General features: G+C 36.9%; 1 protein-coding gene across 1 annotated transcript in view; it reads left to right on the top strand.

The window, feature by feature from the left end:
• The window catches only part of PKHD1 (PKHD1 ciliary IPT domain containing fibrocystin/polyductin), a 484,216-nt gene that overhangs the window by 207,649 nt on the left and 252,243 nt on the right, over positions 1-24,324 (top strand). The window contains exons 43-47 of the mRNA XM_047102754.1: positions 998-1,110; positions 2,360-2,465; positions 6,870-7,004; positions 12,811-12,946; positions 15,472-15,718. Coding sequence (XP_046958710.1) covers positions 998-1,110; positions 2,360-2,465; positions 6,870-7,004; positions 12,811-12,946; positions 15,472-15,718 — 737 coding nt within the window. The remainder of the gene's footprint in view (positions 1-997; positions 1,111-2,359; positions 2,466-6,869; positions 7,005-12,810; positions 12,947-15,471; positions 15,719-24,324) is intronic.

A 24,324-nucleotide genomic window follows, 5' to 3' on the forward strand; every position in this document is an offset into this window, starting at 1 on the left:
ATAATAAACTCTTCAGGGAGTTAGTTTTCTACTCCCTCTTAAATTATATTACACAGTGATGATTAAATTGTAGGTACATTATTGAGTTTGGAAAGATAATCCATTGTGTTCAATTTGATCAGAATTATAGCCCAAAACTCATATGGTCTAATGGAGAATTTAAGTTTTATATGAACATATAAAATACATCAAATTATTTAGATAGGAAATCGTATAAAGAAATATTAAGGTTGGGGCACCTGGGTGGCTCAGTTGGTTGAGCGTCTGACTTTGGTTTAGGTCATGATCTCACAGCTTGTGAGTCTGAGCCCCACGTCGTGCTCTGTGCTGACAGCTCGGAGCCTGGAGTCTGCTTCAGATTCTGTGTCCCTCTCTCGCTGTGCCCCTCCCTCGCTCATGCTCTGTCTCTCAAGAATAAGTAATAATAATAAAAAAAAATTAAAACAAAGAAATATTAAGGTGATTAATCTAATGAATATAAAGTACACTGAGGAGATTCAAGATGTGTTTGAGCTCAGACACCACGTCTTAGAACTAAGGCATAGTTAGTACAACCACTGGCCTTCATCCCATAGCCAAATCTTTGATTTGTTCAAAGGATTGGAGAGGATGCTTTGTGTAGACTTGGCTTTAAGGTACACCTTTGCCCCTATGTACTGTTGCGTACACCAAAGAGGAGGGCTTGGATTGATGACAAAGTAAGATTCCCTGTATGGAAGATTACAAGAACATTTTAACATGAGATATCACATATTAAGGTTGGCAAATTACAGTCGAGCTGAGCTGTGTGGGGGAAGAGAAATGAGAGTATTTCTGATCCCTGAGGTGAGGCAGGGTTGGGGGAAAGATGGCGGTGTGTGAAGAGTAAATGGAAGTATGAATATACCTCAACAGAAAGTAAATAAAAAAGCAGAATATTCACATAGAAGAGTCTTTCTCTCTGGCAACTTCATTGTATCTGGAATAACTATTATTTAACTATCCTTAATTTCTGTAGGGAAACAGGGTGTATGTTGCTGGTTTGGGCTACTTTTTTCATCTTGTGACCAGCCAGGCATCACAATCTCCACTTCTCTCCTTCAGTCAGAATATTGCACATTCTTGTACAAGGTAACCTTGGGGAAATTCATCTGTAATTTTGATGTAAGGGTAATAATTGAACATTTTTTTTGTACCATGCTCTCAGAGAGGGTGTAATCTGGGGCATGCATGTAAGATTTGATGGACATGCCTTTGTATGCATTTGGGATCATAAAAGTTTGGTATTGAAGGGAAGGAAAGTGACAGGGACGTCACTTGAGAGGGCAGCAGGAAAGAGTGCATCTTTTGTGTCCAGAGGAGAATTTAGTAGAGAAGTTAAATTTCCAAGTGATTAGGAGCAACCAGGAAGCAGGAGTGACTGGTCTCAGGAGCCCAGTTGGGTGAGGAGCCTTTGGGAAGAGGCTCTTTGCCTGTGACATGTACCCATTAATAGGGAAGGGGACTTGTTCAATATCTTTGGTACATGGAAGTAAGGTCTTCCGCTAAGAGCAAGATCTGGGAAGTATGTTGGAAACATGGGAAAAATTCAGACTTCAAAGTCAGGCTCTACTTCAAATTTTGACTTTACTCCTAGAAAACTGGCTTGGTTGTTGTTGTTTATTTAAGAGTCAGGTCCCTCATTTATAAAATTCCAGATCTACACTGAAAGTTTGATGTGATCTTTAGAGATGACTCATATAATGTACATAAGAGAACACCTGGAATACAGTAGGAACTCAAAAATTGATAGCTATAAATAATTACAATGATAATAGTATAGGAATACTGCTATGATGGATAGTGATAGATGAGTGGAATAAGGATTAAGAACAATTGCTGTGTTATGTTGAAGGGCCAGCTGAAGATAGGATTAGCACATATGTCATGAATTTATCATGAAGATTATGACGTTTTACCAAGGAGCTGTCAGAAGCCCTGTAGTGTGAGCAAAGAAGGTACCCAGAATACTGTGAAAGTGGGACCTTTCAAGGAGAAGAACAAAAGTTTGAGGGAGAACAGTGCTGGTGTTCACTTTCTAGAATGTTCTGATGGGCAAGGCACAGGTATCCACACCCCTAGGAAGGGTGAACCTAGAGAGAGACTGGGAGAACAGACTGGGATGGTGGCAGTCTTCATCTGCTGAGATTCAAGAGCAGGTGATAGAGGGTAACAGAGAGGAAAGACTGAGGGATGGGCAATGCTGGACTGGACAAGGGGTCAAGGACATTATCTCTACTGTCCTTACTCATTACCTTCATTTTATATTTTCCAATGTGAAAAAGTGGGACATTTGAAACATGGAAAGTGGCTGATTTTCACTCTTTGTTTTGCTTTCGAGGTGTGGCCTCTTTGTATACCCTCAATTTCAGCCACCTTGGGATAATGGCAAGGGCCTCACCGTGTTCCAAAACTTCACGGTTTGGGGAAGTGCAGGTGGTGCCCAGGTAAGCTGTGTTAGTTTTTTATTAAATTGTCATTTGTTTTCTCATGGTGATTTATTATGCATCTCTATTTAAATGGGGATAGTATGGGAGCCACTGCAATATTATCATAGTTGTATGGGACAAACAGCATCATAGATGTGTGGAAAAGTTGTTGAATGAACGAATTCCTACTCAGGAAACCAGGGTCAAGTCATTTCCTCTACAGTGACTTTTCAGCAGCTCTACTAGAGAACAATAGAATTGTAGTGATAGAGATTTACAAGCAGGAGAGATCATAGAGATCATCTGTTTCTTATCTCCCATGCCTATTTAGAGATAAAAATTAAGGCTCAGAAAGTAAAAGGATTTCCCAAAGGTCACACAGCACCACCAGCTGCAGAATTCAGACCCCAAATGTTGTGCATTTGGTACCTTAATATCTTGAGTAATGCATGCTTCAGTCTTAAAAAAGTACTGTTCATCCCTGGAACATGAAAATTCCTGCTCAAAGTGTCATTCTTACCTTTATCAATGAGCCACATTTCCTTCTATTTTCTTCAAAAGGGAAAAAGTTTGTGTTCAATCATTCACTTTTCATTACTTCAATGATTTCTGGTAAGGAAGCTTTGGATGCTCACTCTTAACAGCAACTTGTAAAATTAGCCAGGGATCACTATTTTGTGCTACACAAAGAAAATTACATACACTTGATCTCTGTCATTTAGCAATCTGGAGCCTAAAATACGTAGATGAAGCAATATGTTTACAGGGCACTCAGAAAATAGAATAAAAACATATAGTTAAGTTACATTAAGAAAGTTAGACATTAATTTCACATATCCAACAAGAAGAAGACAACTGTGGATGGTGAAAGCCCAAAAATGTATAATTAGGGTAGCTAACAGGAAGAATCCCAACTGCCTTTAGTGTTTTGTTCTTATTGAATTTATACAGTACTTTGTTCCCATAAACATCATGAGTAAAGGGGTGACAAATCCAGTGGAAACATTGATTGAGTGGCCTCTTACACAGAGAAGCAATTCATGACTTGAAGAGAGTTATGCAATGTCTCCATGCCCTTGAATAGCTTTATTTTAAGGGAAATAACCTAATAAAATGAGAATATTAGAAGATGATCATGAAAGTCAGTTTTCTCAAATTCTGCAGTCAGAAATGCTAAACCCATAAAAACAAAAAACAAAAAAACAAAAAAACCAGATTCTTAAAGATGAAACTCTTGTGCACTCAAATTGAATTAATTAAAAAGTTCAAACAATGTGAATGCTTTTGTAACTTTACTTTTATGAGGAGAATAAAGTAAAATTAACATGATAGGGAATTTAAAAAGTGATTCCCACCAAAACAATCCTGCAAAAAAATAAGAGAGATTTATACTTCCTTATATAAAAAATTACTATAAGGTAATAGTAATCAAGACAGTGTGGTATGGGCACAAAGAGAAATATGGATAAATGGAATAGAATTGAGAGTCCAGAAATAAATCCACCCAGTTGATTTTTGACAAGGATGCCAAGACCATTCAGTGGGGGAAACAATAGTCTTCTCAATAAATGGCACTGGAACAACTGGGTAGCCACACTGAAAAGAATGAAGTTGGATCCTTACCTCATACTATTTACAAAAGTTGACTCAATAATGGATCAAAAACAATGTTAGAACAGAAAGTATAAAAAAAAATCTTAGACAAAAACAAAGGAGTAAATCTTCATGATCTTGGATTTAGTTAAAGATTCCTAGGTATGACTCCAAAACAAGCAACAAAAGAAAAATGGATAAGTTGGACTTTATCAAAATTAAACATTTTAGTGGTTCAAAGGACCTCATCAAAAAGTGAAAGCACAACCTATACAATGGGAGATGATATTTGCAAATGATATATCTGATAAGGGAAATATATCTGGAATATATTAAGAACTCCTATAGCTCAACAGTAAAAAGACAACCCAATTAAAAAAAGGGCAAAATATTTGAATGGACAATTCTCTAAAGAAGATATACATATGGTCAAAGCATGTAAAAAGATGTTCAACATAATTAGTTATTAGAGAAATGTAAGTCAAAACCACAGTGAGATAGCACTTCACACCCACTGGGATGGCTAGAATCAAAATGATAACAAGTGTTGATGAAGATGTGGAGAAACTGGAACCTTCACACACTGTCAATGAGAATTTAAAATGGTCTAGATGCTTCAGAAAACAGTATGGCAGTTCCTCAAATTGTTACACATAAAGATATGTGTATGATATGATCTATCTACTCCTAGGTATTTAAGGGAAATAAAACATAGATCCACAGAGAGACTTATACCCAAATGCCTACAGCAGCATTATTCATAATAGACAAATGGTGAAAAAAACTCAAATATTCAACATTGGACAAATGGATAAATATAGTGTGGTATATCAGTAGAATGGAATATTATTGAGCCAGAAAAAATGAAATGAAGTGCTGTTATATGCTACAACATGAGTGAACTTATGGAAACATTATGTTCAGTGAAAGTAGCCAAGTCCTCCCTATGTGATGTTAGGCAAATCCCATTATTTTTTCTTCATAAAGTGGAAAGAGTAATCATACCTAAAGGATAAATTTGTGTTGAGAGTTAAATAGGTGCCCATAAGGATGCCTGGATCTTTGTGTTTACATAGTAGCAGCCCTTATTCTTACCATTGTTAGTGAATAGGAGTAGGTAGTGATAGATCAGTGTTAACAGTGATGTCTCTGGAAATTTTAACATTGATAAATACCTTCTGCATCCAATAAAAATACATTGTGTTCACATTTCGTAAACTTTCATTATTAGGTATATCTGACTATATTCTGGTCATTAGACATAAGTGTCATGTATACAGATACTTGAACAGAAGATTCCATTGGGTAAAATTTCAATTGTGTATAAACATAGATTCATATTTGATGACATTGATATTGATATTTTCTCATTTAATGATCTTAATAACCTTGGGGGGAACTGTGCCATTACTAGAGATTCCTCTCTCCCTCTCTCCCTCCCTCTCTCCCTCTCTCCCTCCCTCTCTCCATCTCTCTCTCTCTCTCTCTCACTCTGGCTCTCCCTCTCACTCTTGAGAGAGGAAAAGAGAGAGAGGGAGAGCGAAAAGGAGAGCACTAATGTCTACAGCTAAGAATTGCTGGATTCCAACTCAATGTGACCTTTGAACATATATGTTAATAAGAGTTGAGAAGAATATCCTTTCCTCACCATGTCTCATAAATGCAAAATGATTCTTTTAGAAGAGAGAGAGATGAAAGCACTTTCTGAAAGGTGTATTCACACAACAAATAGATGATTTTTGCTACTGTGTGTTGGTTTTCTTTTAAAATCACCAGGTTCTCTAGCTAATGTGAGGTGTTAGCTGTTTTTAAATATGAGTATATTTGCCAGATCTTGGGCTGATGCTTGTAAATAGGTCACAATTCTTACCAAGTTAACAGTTTAGATTATGCTTATTTTGTTTAAATAAACCTTCGTGTCTTCAAAGATGTATCATTTTGTAAAAGCTGTTGGCTCATACAAAATGGGATATGCAAGCTATTTGTTTCATGAAAATTCAAGCTTAAAGACTGATTGACAAGTAGAAGCATGATACTATGATAAATCAAGGCTACTTTGGCCTTAATTAATAGGAAACTTCCACGTGAAGGTATGAATGTAAATATGACCCTATTTAATAAAGAAATAAATGCTGTGTTAGGTAATTTGCTAGTCCAGACCTCCACCTTGATTTTGAAGGTGGTTGAATTGAAGTCCAGGAAAAGTTCAATGTCTTGCCTGAGATCATATAGTTAGTTAATATCAGTGGTAGGTCAAAACCAAGAGCTCTGTACTCCAAACTAGTGGGATTCTTTCAACTCTAACAAACTAATTTTGTTAATATTCAATCCCTATTTGGGCCCACTCACCCAAGTTGTCATAAATATATATGCACATAGCACATTTTTAATCTGTAGTCATTTGGAATTACTTATTTCATAATTATATTTTTTTATAATAATAGTAACATATACTACCATGAAGAAAATAGTAAGTATTTGAGTTCTTGGATGCTCTGTTTTTCTCCATTACTCCATTTCTCCATTTTGTGTGATTTGACAATTGCAAGTTTATTTTAGATAAGTGAAGAATTCACACTGACATTTTTAATGTAACAGTTATTACAAGGAGAAATGAAAAGTACAGAGGGGATGTTACCAAAAGGGACTAGTTAGTACTGACCTGACAGCAACTTTGGGATGTCTGTACAGATATTGATGGACAAAAGCTGCTTAAATGTGGTATAGCATGCTTATTTATACTTAATCAATAATTAAAGAAGCTATAGGAAGTCTGCAAGAAAAACCAAGCCTCAGACCTTTGCCATAACATATGCTGTTATTTTATAGATTTTTAGAAGTAGCAATCTTCACCTGAAAAACTTCCAAGTTTATTCATGCAGAGATTTTGGAATTGACATCTTGGAAAGTGATGCAAATACTTCAGTTACTGACAGCTTATTGCTTGGTCATTTTGCCCACAAGGTAAGTGCCTTAGTGTAGTTGTTTTAGACTGTCTATCAAAACAGAATTGTTCGTGCTCGGTTCCCTAGTGACCCAGGGTATGTAATTTTAATAGTATTCTTTAGTGAATCTTGGGTTTAATTGGTAGAGGTTAGAAGAACTTTTTATTTGTAACAGTGGTGGTATCTTTCATGAAATTCAGATGTACACAAGGTTTTAACATTATGAGTCCATATAAATCCTAAAAGTCATGAGTAGCTTGCCAAATTCTTACTTGGTTGCAATTTAGCATTATTTTCACTGCAATTCAGTAATAAACCTAATGATTTTAGATTAATTTACCTTTACTTCACAAGGGTTATAGAATAGCAAAACTTCACATTTTCTCTTTGTATTGTAGTTTGCCATGTTTCAATATAAACATTTTGTTTATAGGGTCCTTATTGTTTTTAGAGTGCCCCTCCTCACCAAAGAGGTAACATGAATTTATGTTGCATAGTATACTAGAGTACTTTAGATGATTCCCTAATACTTGCCTAAGCGTGGGTTTCTACATGATAAATATCAGACTACAGATGACTTCTCTGCCACTGCATGACCAGGGTACCAGAATGTAGATGAGGCAAAACAAATTTCCCAGATGCAGAACTAGAAGTAGTAATTCCCCTTAAGGGAAGTCCAGGGTTGCCATTGGTCTTAGTAGGCTTCACACCTGTAATGGACCCCCTTAAGTTCTTAAAAGAGTTCTAGAAAGAGCTACATGTATATTGATATCACATTGTCATAACAATCATAGATGAAAGAGACCTACTGTACTTCTGGAAACAAAGGAAAGAACAAGTTCTTTACTTTGTCCTGAATACCTTGACCTATTGAAATTTAAATAAGTATAGCTCTTGGAGGCTATTGTATAGGTATAGATAAAAATATTAAGATTAAAAAATAATTTTCTTAAGCTTCATTTTTTTATGTTTAATTCTCAAAGTTAATTAAATATTTTTTGAACCATCGTTTTCCGGAGGGAAATACCTGCCCATTTTTCCTTTTCTCTGAAAGGATTACTACCTTGAGAGATAAATCTTTTTTGACTGCAGAATTTTCAAGAGAGGATGGAACCCGGATTTAGATTCTATGATACCGGTAGATGAAAGGCCCTTAAATTCCTTGGAAATAACCTTAAAGAAGATGCCAAAACAAATGTCCATCAGGCTGAGTCACTAACTGTCCTGGTAAATTAATGTCACAGCCTCTTAATTGATACTAAGTAGACATCATAATTTAGGGGAGAGTGATACAAACTAAGATACAAATTATGCCAAAAGGGTGTTTATCACGAGATAATAAAGCATAATTCTGTCCCTGGGGTGTGATTCACCAGGAATGAAATGCAGCCTAGGGTCTCTCAGTTTTTAAAGAAAGTACAGGAGAAAAGTCCCTGAATAGATATTAAACAGCTTGTTCTAGAAGAGATCTAGATCCTGGTTAGGCACACAAAGCATAAAACCATGGAACTTTAGATCTAATTATCCCTTAGAAGTTGATCTAGTTAAAACTTACGAATTTACCGGTAAACAGATGGAGAATTTGAGAGGTCAAATGATAGTCCAAGATCTATGCCCAGTATTGTGGAGCTAGGATCACCAGCATACTCTCTCACCCTTGGTCAAATAATCTTCAAATCACACGTGGAAGATAGCTTTGGCAATGAGCATTGCCTACTCCAGTATTTCCTGTAGTATTTTTCACGCAAGGCTATTTCCAAGAGTGGGTCTGGGAAAAGCAAGATTCTTAGGTTAATTATAATTATCATATTCTGCTTACCATACACCCATCCCCTGAAATTTATATTCCATATTAACACTTAAAGGGCTCTGTGAAGTTATAGGGTTAAAAACAAAAAAAAGAAAATATCTATCCATCTTTATGTAATGCAGTATTTCTCAGATTTATTTGGGAATCTCTTTATTGCCACATGAAACTGTGTCGGTTGTTAAAAAGAAAAAAAAAAAAGAGAGAAAAAAGGAGGACTGACCTGTCTGTGGTTGGGGAACTCTGATTTTAGCTTCTGTCTTCTGTGCCTGCCATTCCTTTAGGAATTAAGATTTGTGGCCTATCTATTCTTAGACCTTCCACCCACACCTAATTGGTGGCACGCCATTACCAGTGAGTCCTAGCCTAAAACAAACACTACTTTCCGGGAAACACTTTTTATTAAAATAAATTATGTCTTTTAAGTATATTTGTGTGTATGTTGGTAACCTCCTGGTCAACACTACCTTTATATTGAGGTGGGTGGAATAGCTTGCAGGGAGGATGGCTTTAATACAGAAGAGCAAGAGATGTCTTCTCCTATCACTATGCTCCCCAGTTTGACTGTATTTTATTTGTGCCAGTTTTCTTAACATCCTATTTCATTAGCATCCCCTTTCACTCTCAAAAGTGGCCTGATTTGGATGTAAATTATGGTCACCTGACTTTGGGAAGTAACTGTAGCTTGGTTATCTTCTCATTGTTATTGTAATTAATTTGAGCAGATGACAGTAGCTTAACATGTATCTTATTTAGGCAGATGCTGATGGGTGGCTTCATTCTTCCTCCTGTTTCTCTGGGGTTATTTCCTATTTTCACTTGCGGATTTGTCTTCCTTAATGTAGACCTTTCATTGTTCTGTTTCTCTACATTCTGTTGTAAGGCCCCTTCTCTTCTCAATGCACTTGCTCTCCCTGGGAGAAATCTCATTTTCTCTAGTAGTTTCAATTACTAGACATGCTGATGTCTCCCATATATTTGCACTTATTTCTACCATTTTACTTTGTCCTCCCACTTTGCAGTCAGTTTTCTTTTTTTTTTTTTTTTGTTTCTTCTTTTCAAACTTGATTTGTCTTGCATTGAACGGTATCTTTTTTTTATGCTTGCCTGTTTGAAAGTTACTCGTTTTGTTTTGGTTATTTTAGTTATCGACCTTAAATTTTCAATAGGCCTGTTCGTCTTAATGAAGTCTAAATTACAACAGCATCCTTAAACTTTGCCTCAACAATGAAATGACCTTAAACTCTTTCAGCTTCTTTCTTCATTCCCTTCTTGTATGCTATTTGTCTTTAGTATCTGTTCCACTTCTTAAAATAAATGTGTCATGGAAGCATAACATTTATAGAGAAAAGTGTACCAATCACAAGCAAAGAACTCGATAGATTTTTATAAAGCAAAAGCGATGGACATACCACCCAGATCAAGAAATAGAACGTTATCTGTTCCTTTGAAGCCCCTTCATGGCTCCTCCCACCCAACCCCATTCCCCAGCTCCCTGGCCAAAGGGGAACCATTACTCAGACTTCTATAGGCATAGGTTAATTTGAAATCTGTTTTTGATCTTTATATAAATGGAATCAGAGAGTAGGAACTCTTTTGTGTCTGATTTCTTTGGCACAACATTATGTCTATGATATCCATTCATGTTTTTATATGTTTCAATAATTTGTACTTCCAATTGTTATGTTGTATTGCACTTCATGACTATACCACAGTTATTTATTTATTTATTTGTTTATAGAGCAAGGGCTGGGGAGGGTCACAGGGAGAGAGAGGGAGAAAGAGAGAGTCTTAAGCAACCTCCACATTCACCACAGAGCCCAACACCAGGCTGGAACCCACTACCCTGGGATCATGATGTGAGCTGAAATTGAGAGTCAGATGCTCAAGAGACTGAGCCACCCAGGCACCCCTATACAACAGTTGCTATTGATGGACATTTGATTATTTCCAGTTTTCAGCTATTACCAGTAATGATTTCATGAACATTCTTCTGTATGTCTCTTGGTGTTCGTGTGCATGTACTTCTGTTGAATATATGCCAAATTGTAAAATTGCTGAGTCATGGGATATCCATTCAGTTTTAGCAAATAATGTGAAACAACAATCCTAAGTGTTTATACTTGCACCAGTAGTTTGGGAGAAGAGTGTCACATATGCACCCTGAAATTTCTCCTGACCATCATCTTGGAGTTTTCCTGCATGTCTCCTTAACATTGGATCTCTTGTTCCTGATTCCCACATTTTCCTCCTTTGTGATTTAATTTCTTATTTTATTAGAACATAGCCAATAGTAAATTTCTTAACAAAGTGGGGGCTATGGAAGTAAATATTTTGAGTTACAAATGGAGACCCTCTTATTCCTAGGTTGTTGGTTATGGAATAGCAGTTTGCAGTTCATTTTACCTTGACAATTTGAAGGCAAAGCTCCATTGCCTTCCAGCTTCTAGTTTTGAGGTTGAGTAGTTTAAGATATTCTGATTCTTGGTCAGTTATATGTAACCTTTTAGTTTTTCTGCTTTGGAAGTTTTTGGAATCTTGTTCCTGGTATTATGTAGTTTCAGGATGATGTACCTTGTGTGGTTTTTCATTGTAACCACTGTATTAGGGAACGGATGAGAATTTTCCTTTTAGAAAACATATCTTTCCCATCTGAGTAGCTTTCTTAAGTCATTTCTTTGATAATTCTGTCCTCTTATTTTTCTTGTTTTCTTTTTTGAAAGAATTTTTATTTGGATATTGGACCTCCTCGGTTGTTTTTCTACTTTTCTTAATTTTCTCACTGATTTGCCCACTGTCTTTTTATTCTGTTTTCAAGGATATTTCCTCAATTTTTTTCTATTGAATTGATTATTTCTGCTCTCCTGTTTTTGTTCTTTTTTTTTTTTTTTTGAAAAATCCCGTTTTGGGCTTCTTCATGGCTATAATATAGTTATTTCTCTGTGGTTTTTTTGATAGTGTTTAAATGTCCTTCTGATTTCTATACTGGTTTTGTCTCCACTGGATTACTTTTCTTCTTTCTTTCTATCACTGTCTTTCATGGTGGAGACCGTCGACAAATGTCTGGTAATCCTCAGCATACAATTATTTTCAAGTGTTGAACAGTGAAACACTAACAACTTGATTAGACAGTTTGTTGAAGAGATTTTGCGGAGAATACTAGAAGCAGGTTTTTTTTTTAGATTTTCTAATTTTAATTTTTAAATTAATATACAGTAAAACTATTTTTTTGATGTACCATTCTATGATTTTAAACATCCGTATACATTTGGGTAAACACTACCACCACCACCATAATCCAGATACAGAACAGTTGGTTCAACCCAACTAACTGTCTCAGGCTTCATCTTTGTGGCCACATCTTACTCTCAAGTCTAACCCCTGGGGATCTCTAATCTATTGTCTGTCACTATCGTTTTGTCTTTTGAAATGGAATCAGATAGTATGCGACCTTTGAGACTGGCTTCTTTCACTCCCAAATGCCTTCAGGATTTACCTAACTTGTTGCAAGAAGCAGGATTTTATTCCTTATTATTGCCGGGTAGTATTCCACTATATGGATGTACCACAATGTGCTTATCCATTCATTTGTATAAGGAAATTTGAGTTGTTCCCAGATTTGGTGATTACAAGTGGAACTATTATAATCATTTTTGTAAGGTTTTTGTGTGAATGTAAATTTTAATTTCTTAAAAGTAAATAAATACCTAGGGGTTGAATTGCTAGGTCATATGATAAGAGTGTGTTTAACTTGATAAGAAAATGCAAACCCATATTCCATAGTTTTTATGGCCATGTGGAAGTTATCAGCACTTTGTATCATCACTATATTTTCTTTAATCATTCTAATATGTGGATAGTGCGTTCTACTGTGATCCTTTGTCATATCATGATTTGCAAATATTTTTTTGCCACTCTATAGCTTGTCTTTTTATTCTCTTGTTTTTATTAACATATTACAAATTGTATTTCATGTGTCTACTTCCTGTCTTTTTTTTTTCTTCTTTCTAAATCACAGGAAAGCCAGTGTATGTCAGCTGGGATCAAAACTCCCAAGAGATGGGAACTGATGATATCTAACACAACCTTTGTTAATTTTGATCTCACTGACTGTGTGTCCATCAGGACCTGTTCTGGCTGTTCCCAAGGACAAGGTAAGTTGTTTAAAGATATAAGACAGACAGTAAAGAAGGCCAACGTTCAAGTAATATGATAAATAGTGGCAAAATCTTTGTGACTCATCATTTCTTTCAATTATAAGATTGCATCAGTAGAAACTGCTTCTCTGATCTCCTAAAGGAAATCTCAGTGGTGGTCAGGTACTCCCACTATGACTCTTCTAGCTCTCCATTCTTTCCCTATGATGACATCTGTTGTACTTCATCATTACGGTGCCCTGTCTCTGTTGGACTCAGAGCTTCATAAAGGCAGGGACCATGACCTCATGCTCAGAGGTTTGTCATTCATACCCAGAAGCTTGGTGCCTCAAAGTCAGTTCATTGATTGAATAAATGGAGTTGAGTGGATAGATATATGAACATAAACTAACACACATGCAGTCTTTCCCCAAAGAGCCAGAATGGAGTACTTTATGTTTTCAGCAGCCCAAGGCTTGGTGTATACCTAAAGAGAACCATAGGAATTCTTGTTTACTTGTAAACCACATCTCTAAGGTAGTGAGAAATACCTTGGAGGACTCATGGGCCAAGGTGAAAAGAAGTCGAGAGCAATCTAGTTGATTTGATCATTGTAAACAGCCAAACCAAGTAATTCAAGTAAATATGCTCTTGTGGTTTGAATCACCAATTTAGATAATTGTTTGTTTTTTTAATTAAATGAATAATCAGCAAGTCTCCACTTTACTTTTTTTTCTGTATAGGCAGAGTCAAAGATTGTTTTTATTTGGGTGACATCTGAGTTTAAGATTATAGAAATAATAATAGGAATAAAAAATGCCTTATGGCATTCACTTCAAATTAAAATCCCTCAGTTCTTTAATAGCTTTACTGTTTCATATCATTCACAGGACACTAAAGAAAAACACACTACTCCTTATGACCTTGAATGTCTGCTCACTGGATGATCTGGGCTAAGCCATCTCTTTCATTTGCTTAAAAACTGTCCATTCCAGTTCTGTCTGAGGAACTGGGGTGTATGAAGATGAAAAATACATAATTCTTCTCTTCCAGGAGCTCTTGATCTAGGTACAAAAATAAATGTTAAGCAGGTCACTGTAGTTACGTGTGATGAGTACACTCCTAGAGGACTAAACAAGGTCAGTGAAGGGAGCAAGAAAGGGATCAGGCAAGATATCATAAAGTTGCTCTTGAGCAGAGTTTTGAAAGATGAATACAATTTACAAGGGAGAGATAGGCAGAGAAAACTTTCTAGAAATTAGGAACAGCATATATAAAAATTTAAACTCCAATAGGACTGAATTGTAGACCTGTGGGTGGTTGTGGTATTGGACGAACTATAGAAATTGCGAGGTAGAATCATGGAGTCTTTTTTTTTTTTTTTTTAATGTTTATTTAGTGTTGAGAGAAAACAAGTGGGGGAGAGGCAGAGAGAGAGGGAGACAGAGAATCCCAAGCAGTCTGTGAACTGTCAGCCCAGAGCCCAATGTGGGGCTCTATCTCATGAACCATGAGATCATGACCTGAGCTAAAATCAAGAGTCAGACGTTTAACTGACTCAGCCACCCAGGCACCCCAGAATCATTGAGTCTTGAATGCATGACTTAACTCACTGCATGGATTCTACTGGGATGCAGACTGAAAACATCTGGGCCACTAATTATTTGTATCTTTTTCTTTTTTCTTTTCCTTTTTTGTGTATTTATGATGTACTTAACACAAAAATATAGTAGCATATGTACTGAGACTCGTGTGCTGAGTTTTTACATTTTAATGAAAGGGGTATGGGAATTAGAAAGCCAGTCAGCTGGATCAGCAGCACTACTGATGAATCACATGGAGGCAGGGTGAGGGAAACACTGCAACAAGTGTCTTCCTGCCACTAATACTTAAAAAGGTGCTACTATTAATATTTACCCACATGATTGATTGAATGTTGAGGGTATGTTTAAAATATGAGGTTCATAAGAGATAGGGGTAGACTCCCTAGAAGAACTAGAGGAGAAAGATTAAAGACTGAACCACAGCACCTTTACAGTTAGTAACTAGTAAATTAGTCATCTGCATCTCTATTTCCCACTGTACCAGTTTCTCATCCTTGGCACTATTGGTATTTTAGGTGGGATAATTTTTTGTTTTAGGGACTGTCCTGTGCAGTGAGGATATTTAGCAGCGTCCTTGCCTCTCTACCCACCACATGCCAGTAGCACTGCCATCTACCCACCTGTGACAGCCAAAAATGATTATTAATAGTGCCAAGTGTCCCCTGGAGGGCAAATCCTGGTTGAGAATCACTGCCCCAGGATACAGGCTGCGTGAAGGCATTGCCAATACTGATCTTGTTCCTGTCTGTGTCTCTAGCACATACCACAAAGCCTGGAATATGGTAAACGCTCAGTGAATTTTTCTTGAATAAATAAGTGAATCATAACTCTATAAATATGCAGTTTAAAGTGCTAAAACATCCTAGTGAATTCAGCTGCCATTTCTTACAACAGTCTTTTGTGCCGCGTGTAACAGCCTTTCTGTCTTCCAATTTATAGGTGGATTTCTTGTGAAGACCGACCAGTTGAAATTTATAAACTCTCCAAATTTAGTAGCATTTCCATTTCCTTATTCAGCAATTTTGGAAGACATGGATGGGTCTCTGTCTGGGAGAAATAGAAGTCATATTCTTGCTTCTATGGAAACCCTTCCAGCTTCTTGTTTGGTCAACGCAAGCTTCAGTCAGATTGTTCATGGCAGTGTCTGTGGGGAAGATGTTCACTTTCATCGTATGTCTATTGGTTTGTAAGTTGAATTAACCATACTGATCAGCTTGCCAGTGGGCATATCATTCAGGCTGTTGGGGTTGGGGCTGTTTATTGAAGGGATATTGTTTTCTATATCCTATTAAAAGTATTTAGTTAGATAAAAATGATATGAGAATACGCTTGACAGCTGTCAAATCATAAGTTTATGGTAGTTTGAGGCTTATTCAAATGACAGCTAACTTTCAATATTAGTGGACCAGATCACTTAGCCCATGACCTCTTATTGACATTTTGAGCTAATGGCATCTTCTTAAAAAGACTTGGAACCAACAGAGAATTTGAAAAGTAATTTTTTAACTTTCTAGTGGTATTTTATTTTATTTTTTTATTTTTTAAAAAATTTATATTTTTTAATTTAAATCCAAGTTAGTTAACATGTAGTATAATAAAGACTTTAGGAATAGAATTTTAGTGATTCATCACTTACATATAACACCCAGTGCTCATCCCAGCAAGTGTCCTTCTTAATGCTACTCATACCTTTAGCCCTTTCCCATACGCAACACCTTGCCAGCAACCCTCAGTTTGTTCTCTGTGTATATGAATCTCTTATGGTTTGTCTCTCTCTCTGTTTTTATATGATTTTTGCTTCACTTCCCTTATGTTCATCTGTTTTGTAACTTAAATTCCACATATGAGTGAAATCATACTTGTCTCTCTGACTTATTTAGCTTAGCATAATACACTCTAGTTCTATCCATCTTGTTGCAAATGGCAACATTTCATTCTTATTGATTGCTGAGTAATATCCCATTGTATATATCTACCACATCTTTATCCATTCATCAGTCAATGGACATTTGTGCTCTTTCCATACTTTGGCTATTGTCAATAGTGCTGCTGTAAACATTAGGGTGCATGTACCCCTTTGAATCAGCATTTTGTATCCTTTGAATAAATACCTAGTAGTGCAATTGCTGGGTCATAGGGTAGTTCTATTTTTAAGTTTTTGTTGAACCTCCATACCATTTTCCAGAATGGCTGCACCAGTTTGTATTCCTACCAATAGTGCAAAAATGTTCCTCTTTCTCTGCATTCTTGCCAACATATCTTGTTGTCTGAGTTGTTAATTTTAGCCATTTTGGCAGGTGTAAGGTGGTATCTCATTGTGGTTTTGATTTGTATTTCCCTGATGATGAGTGATGCTGAGCATTTTTTTCATGTGTCTGTTGGCCATCTGGATGTCTTCTTTGGAAAATTGTCTATTCATGTCTTTTGCCCATTTCTTCACTGGATTATTTGTTTCTTGGGTGTTGAGTTTGATAAGTTCTTTATAGATTTTGGATACTAACCCTTTATCTGATATGTCATTTGCAACCATCTTCTCCCATCCCGTTGGTTGCCTTTTAGTTTTGCTGATTGTTTCCTTCACAGTGCAAAAGTTTTTATCTGGATGAGGTCCCTATAGTTCATTTTTGCTTTTGTTTCCTTTGCCTCTGGAGACATGTCGAGAAGTTGCTGTGGCCAAGATCAAAGAGGTTGTTTCCTGTTTTCTCCTCTAGGATTTTCATTGCTTCCTGTCTTACATTTAGGTCTTTCATTCATTTTGAGTTTATTTTTTTGTATGGTGTAAGAAACTGGTCCAGGGTCATTCTTCTTTCTGCATGTCATTGTCCAGTTTTCCGAGCATGATTTGCTGAAGAGACTGTCTTTTTTTCCATTGGGTTTTATTTCCTGCATTGTCAAAGAAATATATTTAAATCAGAAGTATTATTAAAAAATTCTTACAATGTCCATTCTCATTTATATACATGTACTCTCCCCAAGCTCTTTTTAAGTGTTCAGTATGCTCTGGGGAAGCAATTGATGATGCCTTCCTATTATTTGCAAAGTTGCTCCACTCCAGTTCATTTTCCTTGTTAATTTCATGAACTATTGGATTCGTACAATACATTTCCTATTAATATTGGAGCAAGGACTCCTTGGCTATGCTAGTCAAAGTACCATTAAGTCAGCAGCTAGGCTGTTTATAATGCATAATAGGATTGCTTCTGCCCTCTTTAATTTCCAGGTAATGATTGCTGAGTGTCTAGGGTTCTATCTTTTACCTATTTCAAATGCATTGCATATATTTAGCCACACTTCTTTCCTTCCATTGTTTTAAGTGTCCTAAGTGCATGAATATTAAGTCAAGTGATTCAGGCAGACCATGTTGGCATCTTATTTAAACAGGTAAACTCCACAGTAAGTCAATGCCATCAGGACGGCACTAAGTCTGCATTTTGATTGCATATGGAATTAGTTTCCTGACATTCTCTTTTGGAAACCTTAGCAGTACAGTGCTAACATTGAATAGTCTTAAAATTCTCCGCTTTTGCCTTCTCGACTGTTTATTAGTCTATCAGATGTTAATGGGTCTAACTCTAGTGAGCAAAATAGCAATGTGGAGAGATATATTTTCATTTCTAATCATTTCGTTTGTGCAGTGCGTACTTCCTGTTTTCATTCTCAAGGATGCATCCTGAGTATTATTGTTAGTTTAGTGATTTTGCCAAAGATGTTTTTAATGAATGAGATTTATAAAAGTTAGTGATGTATTTTTTATATGCCTTTCTTTTCAAATGGGAAAATTAATAGATTTGTGTAGTTAAAAAGAACATGATGTGTTTGTATATTTATTTGACTGTGTTTTTAATATTCCTTTTTTATGCCTTACTTTGAGAACTACTGGATACTGTCTCTTGGAAAGGTGCTAAGCAGGGGAGTAGGAGATACAGGCTTCCAGTTGTGGAATGAATAAGTCATGGGAATAAAAGGTATAGTACAGGGAACATAGTCAATGGTATTTTAATAGCCTTGTATGGTGGCAGATGGTAGCTACACTTGTGGTGGACATAATGTACAGAGTTGAATCACTATGTTATATATCTGAAACTAATGTAACATCGCGTGCCAACTCTTTTCAAATAAAAAAAAACTTTAAAAATTGAAAAAGAAAGGTACTTAGTGATGTGATGTTAACAGGCTCTGCAGATATAATCTTGGCTAAGCATTTATTCTTGGAAATATTCAGGACAGGATGCTTAGGTGGTTACCTTAACAGTAGGTTATGATCCCAGCACTCAGGGACTGACAAGGTAAAAATGGTGATAATCCTGATATAGTATTATGAGTAGATTCAAAAGAGTCTTACTAGGAGGAACGACTTGTCTTGGTTTATCTGGAGTTCTCCTGGTTGTAAAATAGAAAATCTCATGTCTCGGCCTTGAGGAATCCAGGATGATTGGCTACCCTACTCCCTACACTTCTACTTAAAAATTTTCAGGTGCACCACAGGTCTATAGGCAAATGCCCAACTACCCCAAAATAGTCTCAGGGAAGTCTCAGAACACTCCCAATTATAAGTCTCTTGGAGCTAGTTTCCTTATCTCTAGGATAAGGAGACTGAATTCAATGATCTCTTGTGCTTTGCTAGTCAAAGTGCATCAGCATCACCTGGGAGCTCCTTAGACATGGGCCACCTCAGGTCCCACCACACACATCCTGAATCAGAATCACTAGGTGATTTTTATTAAAGTTTTAGGAGCACTGCTCTAAGGTCCTTCTAACTTTATTTTCCTATGATTCTATCTCTAGCTATTTGTACTTAGTGACTTGATCTCTGTCCCAGAGCATTATAACCTCATTAGGAACATGTCAGAGCTAATGAGCAATTTGAATTCAGCGTGGATACAAACTTTGCTGCATTTCATGGAGAAAGGATTAATTTGTTGTGCTATTTGCCCTGGAGCAAGCACCCTAAGAGTTGATTTACAAAGCTCCCACAGTCTTGATCTTTTGGGGTTGCATGTTGATGGAGATCTGATATGGCACAAGCCCCCTGCTGTCTTCACTCTCAGCTCTGACCTCCCTCCCCCTGCAAGAGGTCCCCCCGCCCAAGGGCAGGGCGTGAGGCCTCTTGGAGTTGCATAAACAAGGCATCCATTCCCCTTTGCTAACAGCTAAGTGGCTGGAGTGTGATTTCTTCCTGGGAAGGCCCCCTCCATGGTCCAATTCCACTGTAAGTTTTTTGTTTGACATTGGAGACCTTGTATTTCTGTTTCTGTTTCTCACTACCTTATTTAGGTCTGATGTGTACTCATGTTTGTGGCACTTCCTTTTTTATCGTTTCCTCTGACTTGAACCATAACAGTTGAGTCGACAGAGATATATGCATATATTTGAAGTTGGTAATAATACTTTATAATCAGGGGAAGAAGAAATTCCCACCCTCTCCAAGGCAGAGTCTAGTTTATGTTTTGTTAAAATGACAATGTGCTTTGTTCACATGACTGCTGCTTCTCTCTCTCACCAGTTGTAAAAACATGCTTTCTATAGGAGCCACAGATCTTCTGGGTAGTGTTCTTTTCCCAGCTTCTATTACTTCAAGACTCATGCTATCAACCCCATCTTTCCTGACAAAACAGGGATGGTGTTAGCCCCATTGTGTAAGTCAGGACCTCATTTCAGAAAAATAGGTCAGCAACTGTTTTTCTCCAGAGGTCCCATCATGATGATGTGCCTCACGTCGTTCCTGGATGTATTGCTTCCCCTACATTTAGATAGATGTTTTCTTCAGAATAGGGATAATTACGTGGAACAAAGATAATATTACCAAGAGTTTGTTGTGTGCTCCTTCCACATCTCCTTGATATAAGCTCTCCTCCCTGTCTCTTAAATGCTAACATTGGGGCACCTGTCTGGCTCAGTTGGTAGAGCCAGCAACTCTAGATCCCAGAGTTGTGGGTTCAAGTCCCATGTTGGTATAGAGATTACTTAAAAAAATAAATGTTAATGTTTGTTAGGGTTCTGTGCGGCACTTTCCCTTCTTCTCAAGTTATACTTTTCCAAGGTGATCTGGGTTACTTTACCATTTCAGTTAAACATAGAGTGATGCTTCTAGACTTTTTTCCTCTAGTCTATACTGCTTTACTGAATTCCAGACCCATTTATCCAATTGCCCTGATGTTCTGCAATGTCCAATGTTGTAGCCACTAGCCACAAATAGCTATGAAGCACTTAAAATGTGGCTAGTCCAATTGAGATGTACTGTAAGAGTAAATTATAGTCCATATTTCTAAGATGTCAGAGAAAAAACCAGAGATCTCAATAACTTGTTTATTTTTATTATGTTGAAATAGTATTTTGGATAGAGTAGGTTAAATATATTAAAATTAATTTCACCTGTTTCATTTTACTTTAAAATATTTTTTAAGTTTATTTATTTATTTTTAGAGAGAGAGTACAAGTGGAGAAGGGCCAGAGAAAGAGGGACAGAGAGAGAATCCCAAGCAGGCTCCACACTAACAGCGTGAAGCCCGAGGTGGGGCTCGAACTCATGAACTGTGAAATCATGAAGTGAGCCAAAATCAGATGCTCAACTGACTGAGCCACCCAGGTGCCCTCATTTTACTTTTTTAATGTGGCTTCTATAAATTTAAGATTATACTTGTGCCTTGTGTTCATGGCTTCTATTATATTTCTATTGAGCAAAAATGCTTTAATGTTTCCACTAGAGTATATACTAGCCATCTCAAATTTGACTTGTTAGAACTGAATTTTTGTTCTTTATCCATAGATTGTTCCTCTCTGGATGTTGAGGCTTCCTGCGTTTTCAGGCAAATGCTTCAGTCATCTAAACCAGAAGCGTGGAGTCATCCTTGACTCATCTTTTACCTCATTTTCCACATACATCACCTGCCAAGTCCTGTCCATTTTATCTCTTAAAATAAAAAATCCCTCTTTAGTCTTTGTACTTCTCTCCATCCCAAGTTCCCCACTCTGCTTCTCTCACCTATTGGATGACAACAGCCTGTTAGCTTGCTCTCTTGCTGTGACCTCATCCTTGAACTTTGTAAATGCAGATCTGGTCTTGCCATCCATTCATTCCTTTGCTTAGAACTTTTTAAGAGCTTCCAATGCCTCTCAAAGACAATCCCACAGTGTTACTGTCTCACAGGTCCTTCATGACTTGCTCCCTGTTTATAGTTGTAGCATCATCGCTCAGTGTTTTGCCATCCCTTCCATACATCCCATGCCTCAGCCACGCTCAACTTCTCTGTGCCTTTCAGCTCATAAGGTTCAGTTTCCGTGAACTCAGCATGAAGATTATTTTCTTGAGTAAGCTTCCCTGAGTTTCCTGAACAGGTTTTGGTATCCCTGCTGTGTGCTGGCTATCTATATTTGCTCTGCCCGATACTCAAAGGTCCTGTATAGCTCTATAAATTGTCCATCTCTTGTAGATGGTAAACAGGGCAGGAATAGGGCTTAGCTGTTTGTTCAAATTACAGTGCCCAGTATCATGCTGAACACATAGTGACTCAATAAAATTAGTATTTAATAAATGAATGTAAGTCAAAAAAATTATTGACTTCCCCAAATTTTCCTCTAATGTCCTTACTGTCCATTTCTCTGTTAGGACATGTTTATGAGGAGTTCATGGCACTCAACTTTTGTTTTGGAGACCCAAGTTTAAAATACTATCCTGTCTTTATTTCCAAACTCCTAGGAACATGTAATATTTAAGAATGTTCTTTTATAATGTCTTCTAGGCTTTTGCTTTCCTGAAGCTTCCAGTTGGCCAGATGATGCATTTCAACAGCTGATTCCTTCTTTTCTCTACCCCCACCCACCCCTACTGAATTAGTAGTTTGCCTGCAGTTGCAGCTGTTTTCTTTCCCTGGTGTTTTAGATGCATTGTTGTAATGGGGAGAATAGGAACTCAACCCTCACAATTACAATCTGGGAATTATTATTACTAGTAGTAGTAGTAGTAGTAGTAGTAGTCGTCATCGTCGTTGTCTAGAGCACTCTACAGGTATTTCATTTGTCATGGACTTATTCAAATATCAGTAAATCAAACCATGGTCTCTCTCTAATCATTCACTCTATTGAGTGTGGGACAAATTAAAAGAGTTTATAAGACATTGCAGGTTGGCCAACCAGTCCCTCTAAATTTATAAGATGTACATAAAATAGTTAGGACACAAGCATGTATTTGAAATTATTTTTAAAAGACTAAAGAATAGAGAAGTAAGAGTTATTTGTGGGTACAAGTCATAACTGCCCCCCACTTCCTAAGAAGTATTTTTCTGGAGAAATTACTTTCTTTGCTTCAGTTCTCACATCAATAAAATGGACATAATGGTATTTATCTCACAAGGTCATTGCCTGGCGTATAGTGAGTACTTAATAAATGTCATCTGTAAAAAGACATATTTTATGTCTATTTTACAGCTGTAATTTACAAAACAACATATAAATATACTGCTAACTGAATAAAATACTATCGATTTTATGTTTCTGAGCAACAAATGCCTGGCAAGGGAATTAAGTAAGCTCAAATGTAACTTAATCCAATTCTTCAAAAATAAGGAATACTTTCCAACAGTTATGTGATGTTCTACTGATCCAGCAAAACCTTCCAGCTAATCATAGAATTTGGAGTCATTGAAGACATTCTTTGATTCATTGTGCCCCAATACCTTCTTTTTCTTTCTTCCTACTTCTGGAAAAGAAAAGGTTAAAGTTCTTGTTGATCACCTTGATTCTTAGATCTTGCTTAATATCCTCTCCTGTAGTGCTTGCGTTCAGTTTTTACCTATGTAACTGCTGTTAATGTGTCAGTGTTCAAAGTATAAGGCACCCCCTGCCTCTGTGAATGCAAAAGTAAAGAAGAGTTCAAATGGAAATTTTGGCCTAGCTTTTCCTTTAATAATCGCCTAACTCTGTTTCCTAGGGATAAAGGCATAGCATTGCTAATGGTATCTTTTCAGTCCTCAAAAGAAAAAAAAAAAGTGAGACAGGAAAATTCCAAGAAGTATTATCCTTTCTTATCAGCAGAGGTTACAGAAATAAAATAGAAAAAGATCTAAAACTCATAACAGACCTCAGACTGAGAAATATCATCAACAATACTACATGGTTATTAAATTTCATGAATAATAAAGGGGCACAGTAGTGTGCTGGTAAATGTTTAACAACTAGCTCTCTAGAATAAAAAGCCCTGATTTGTAGCATTTGCCCAATTTCATGGTGAAAATACTCTCCTATGACCTATTCATTCCTACTGATGGTAGGTATGCTGTTACTGAACACAGCCTTGGGTTGAGTGGCTGGCAAAGTTCATGAGTAAGCATTGGTCAGTTCCACCACAGCCCCTGGTATGTGTGTGTGTTTAGAAAAGGGAAGATAAATTTGTTTGTTTGTTTATTGATTGGTTTATGAGAGAGCATGTGTGCACATATGTACGTGAGCAAAGGAGGAGTAGTAAGAGAGAAAGAGAATCAGAAGTGGGCTAGGAGCTATCAGCACAGAGCCCCATGAACCATGAGATCATGACCTGAGCCAAAATCAGGTACTTAACTGCTTAAGCGACTGTGACAACCAGGCCCCCCAGAAAGACAAGTTTCTTAGTCTAACTCCCTACCTGATATATAGTAACATTGTTTTTCAATATCCCTGACAAGTGGTTGTTTACTCCCTGAGGGCATAACTCCAACGGTGATATTCACATGTTCTGAGGTAGTCATTCTGGCTGAATTCAACAGATGGAGAGAAGAGATGCAGTAGTGTATGAAGGATTATTTTAGGTAGGATAGTTGG

The sequence above is a fragment of the Lynx rufus genome, unplaced genomic scaffold (genome assembly GCF_022079265.1).
Source record: "Lynx rufus isolate CCGP_SWC_20201006 ecotype Redwood Valley unplaced genomic scaffold, mLynRuf1.p SCAF_6, whole genome shotgun sequence".
In the NCBI taxonomy this organism is placed as follows: Eukaryota; Metazoa; Chordata; class Mammalia; order Carnivora; family Felidae; genus Lynx; species Lynx rufus.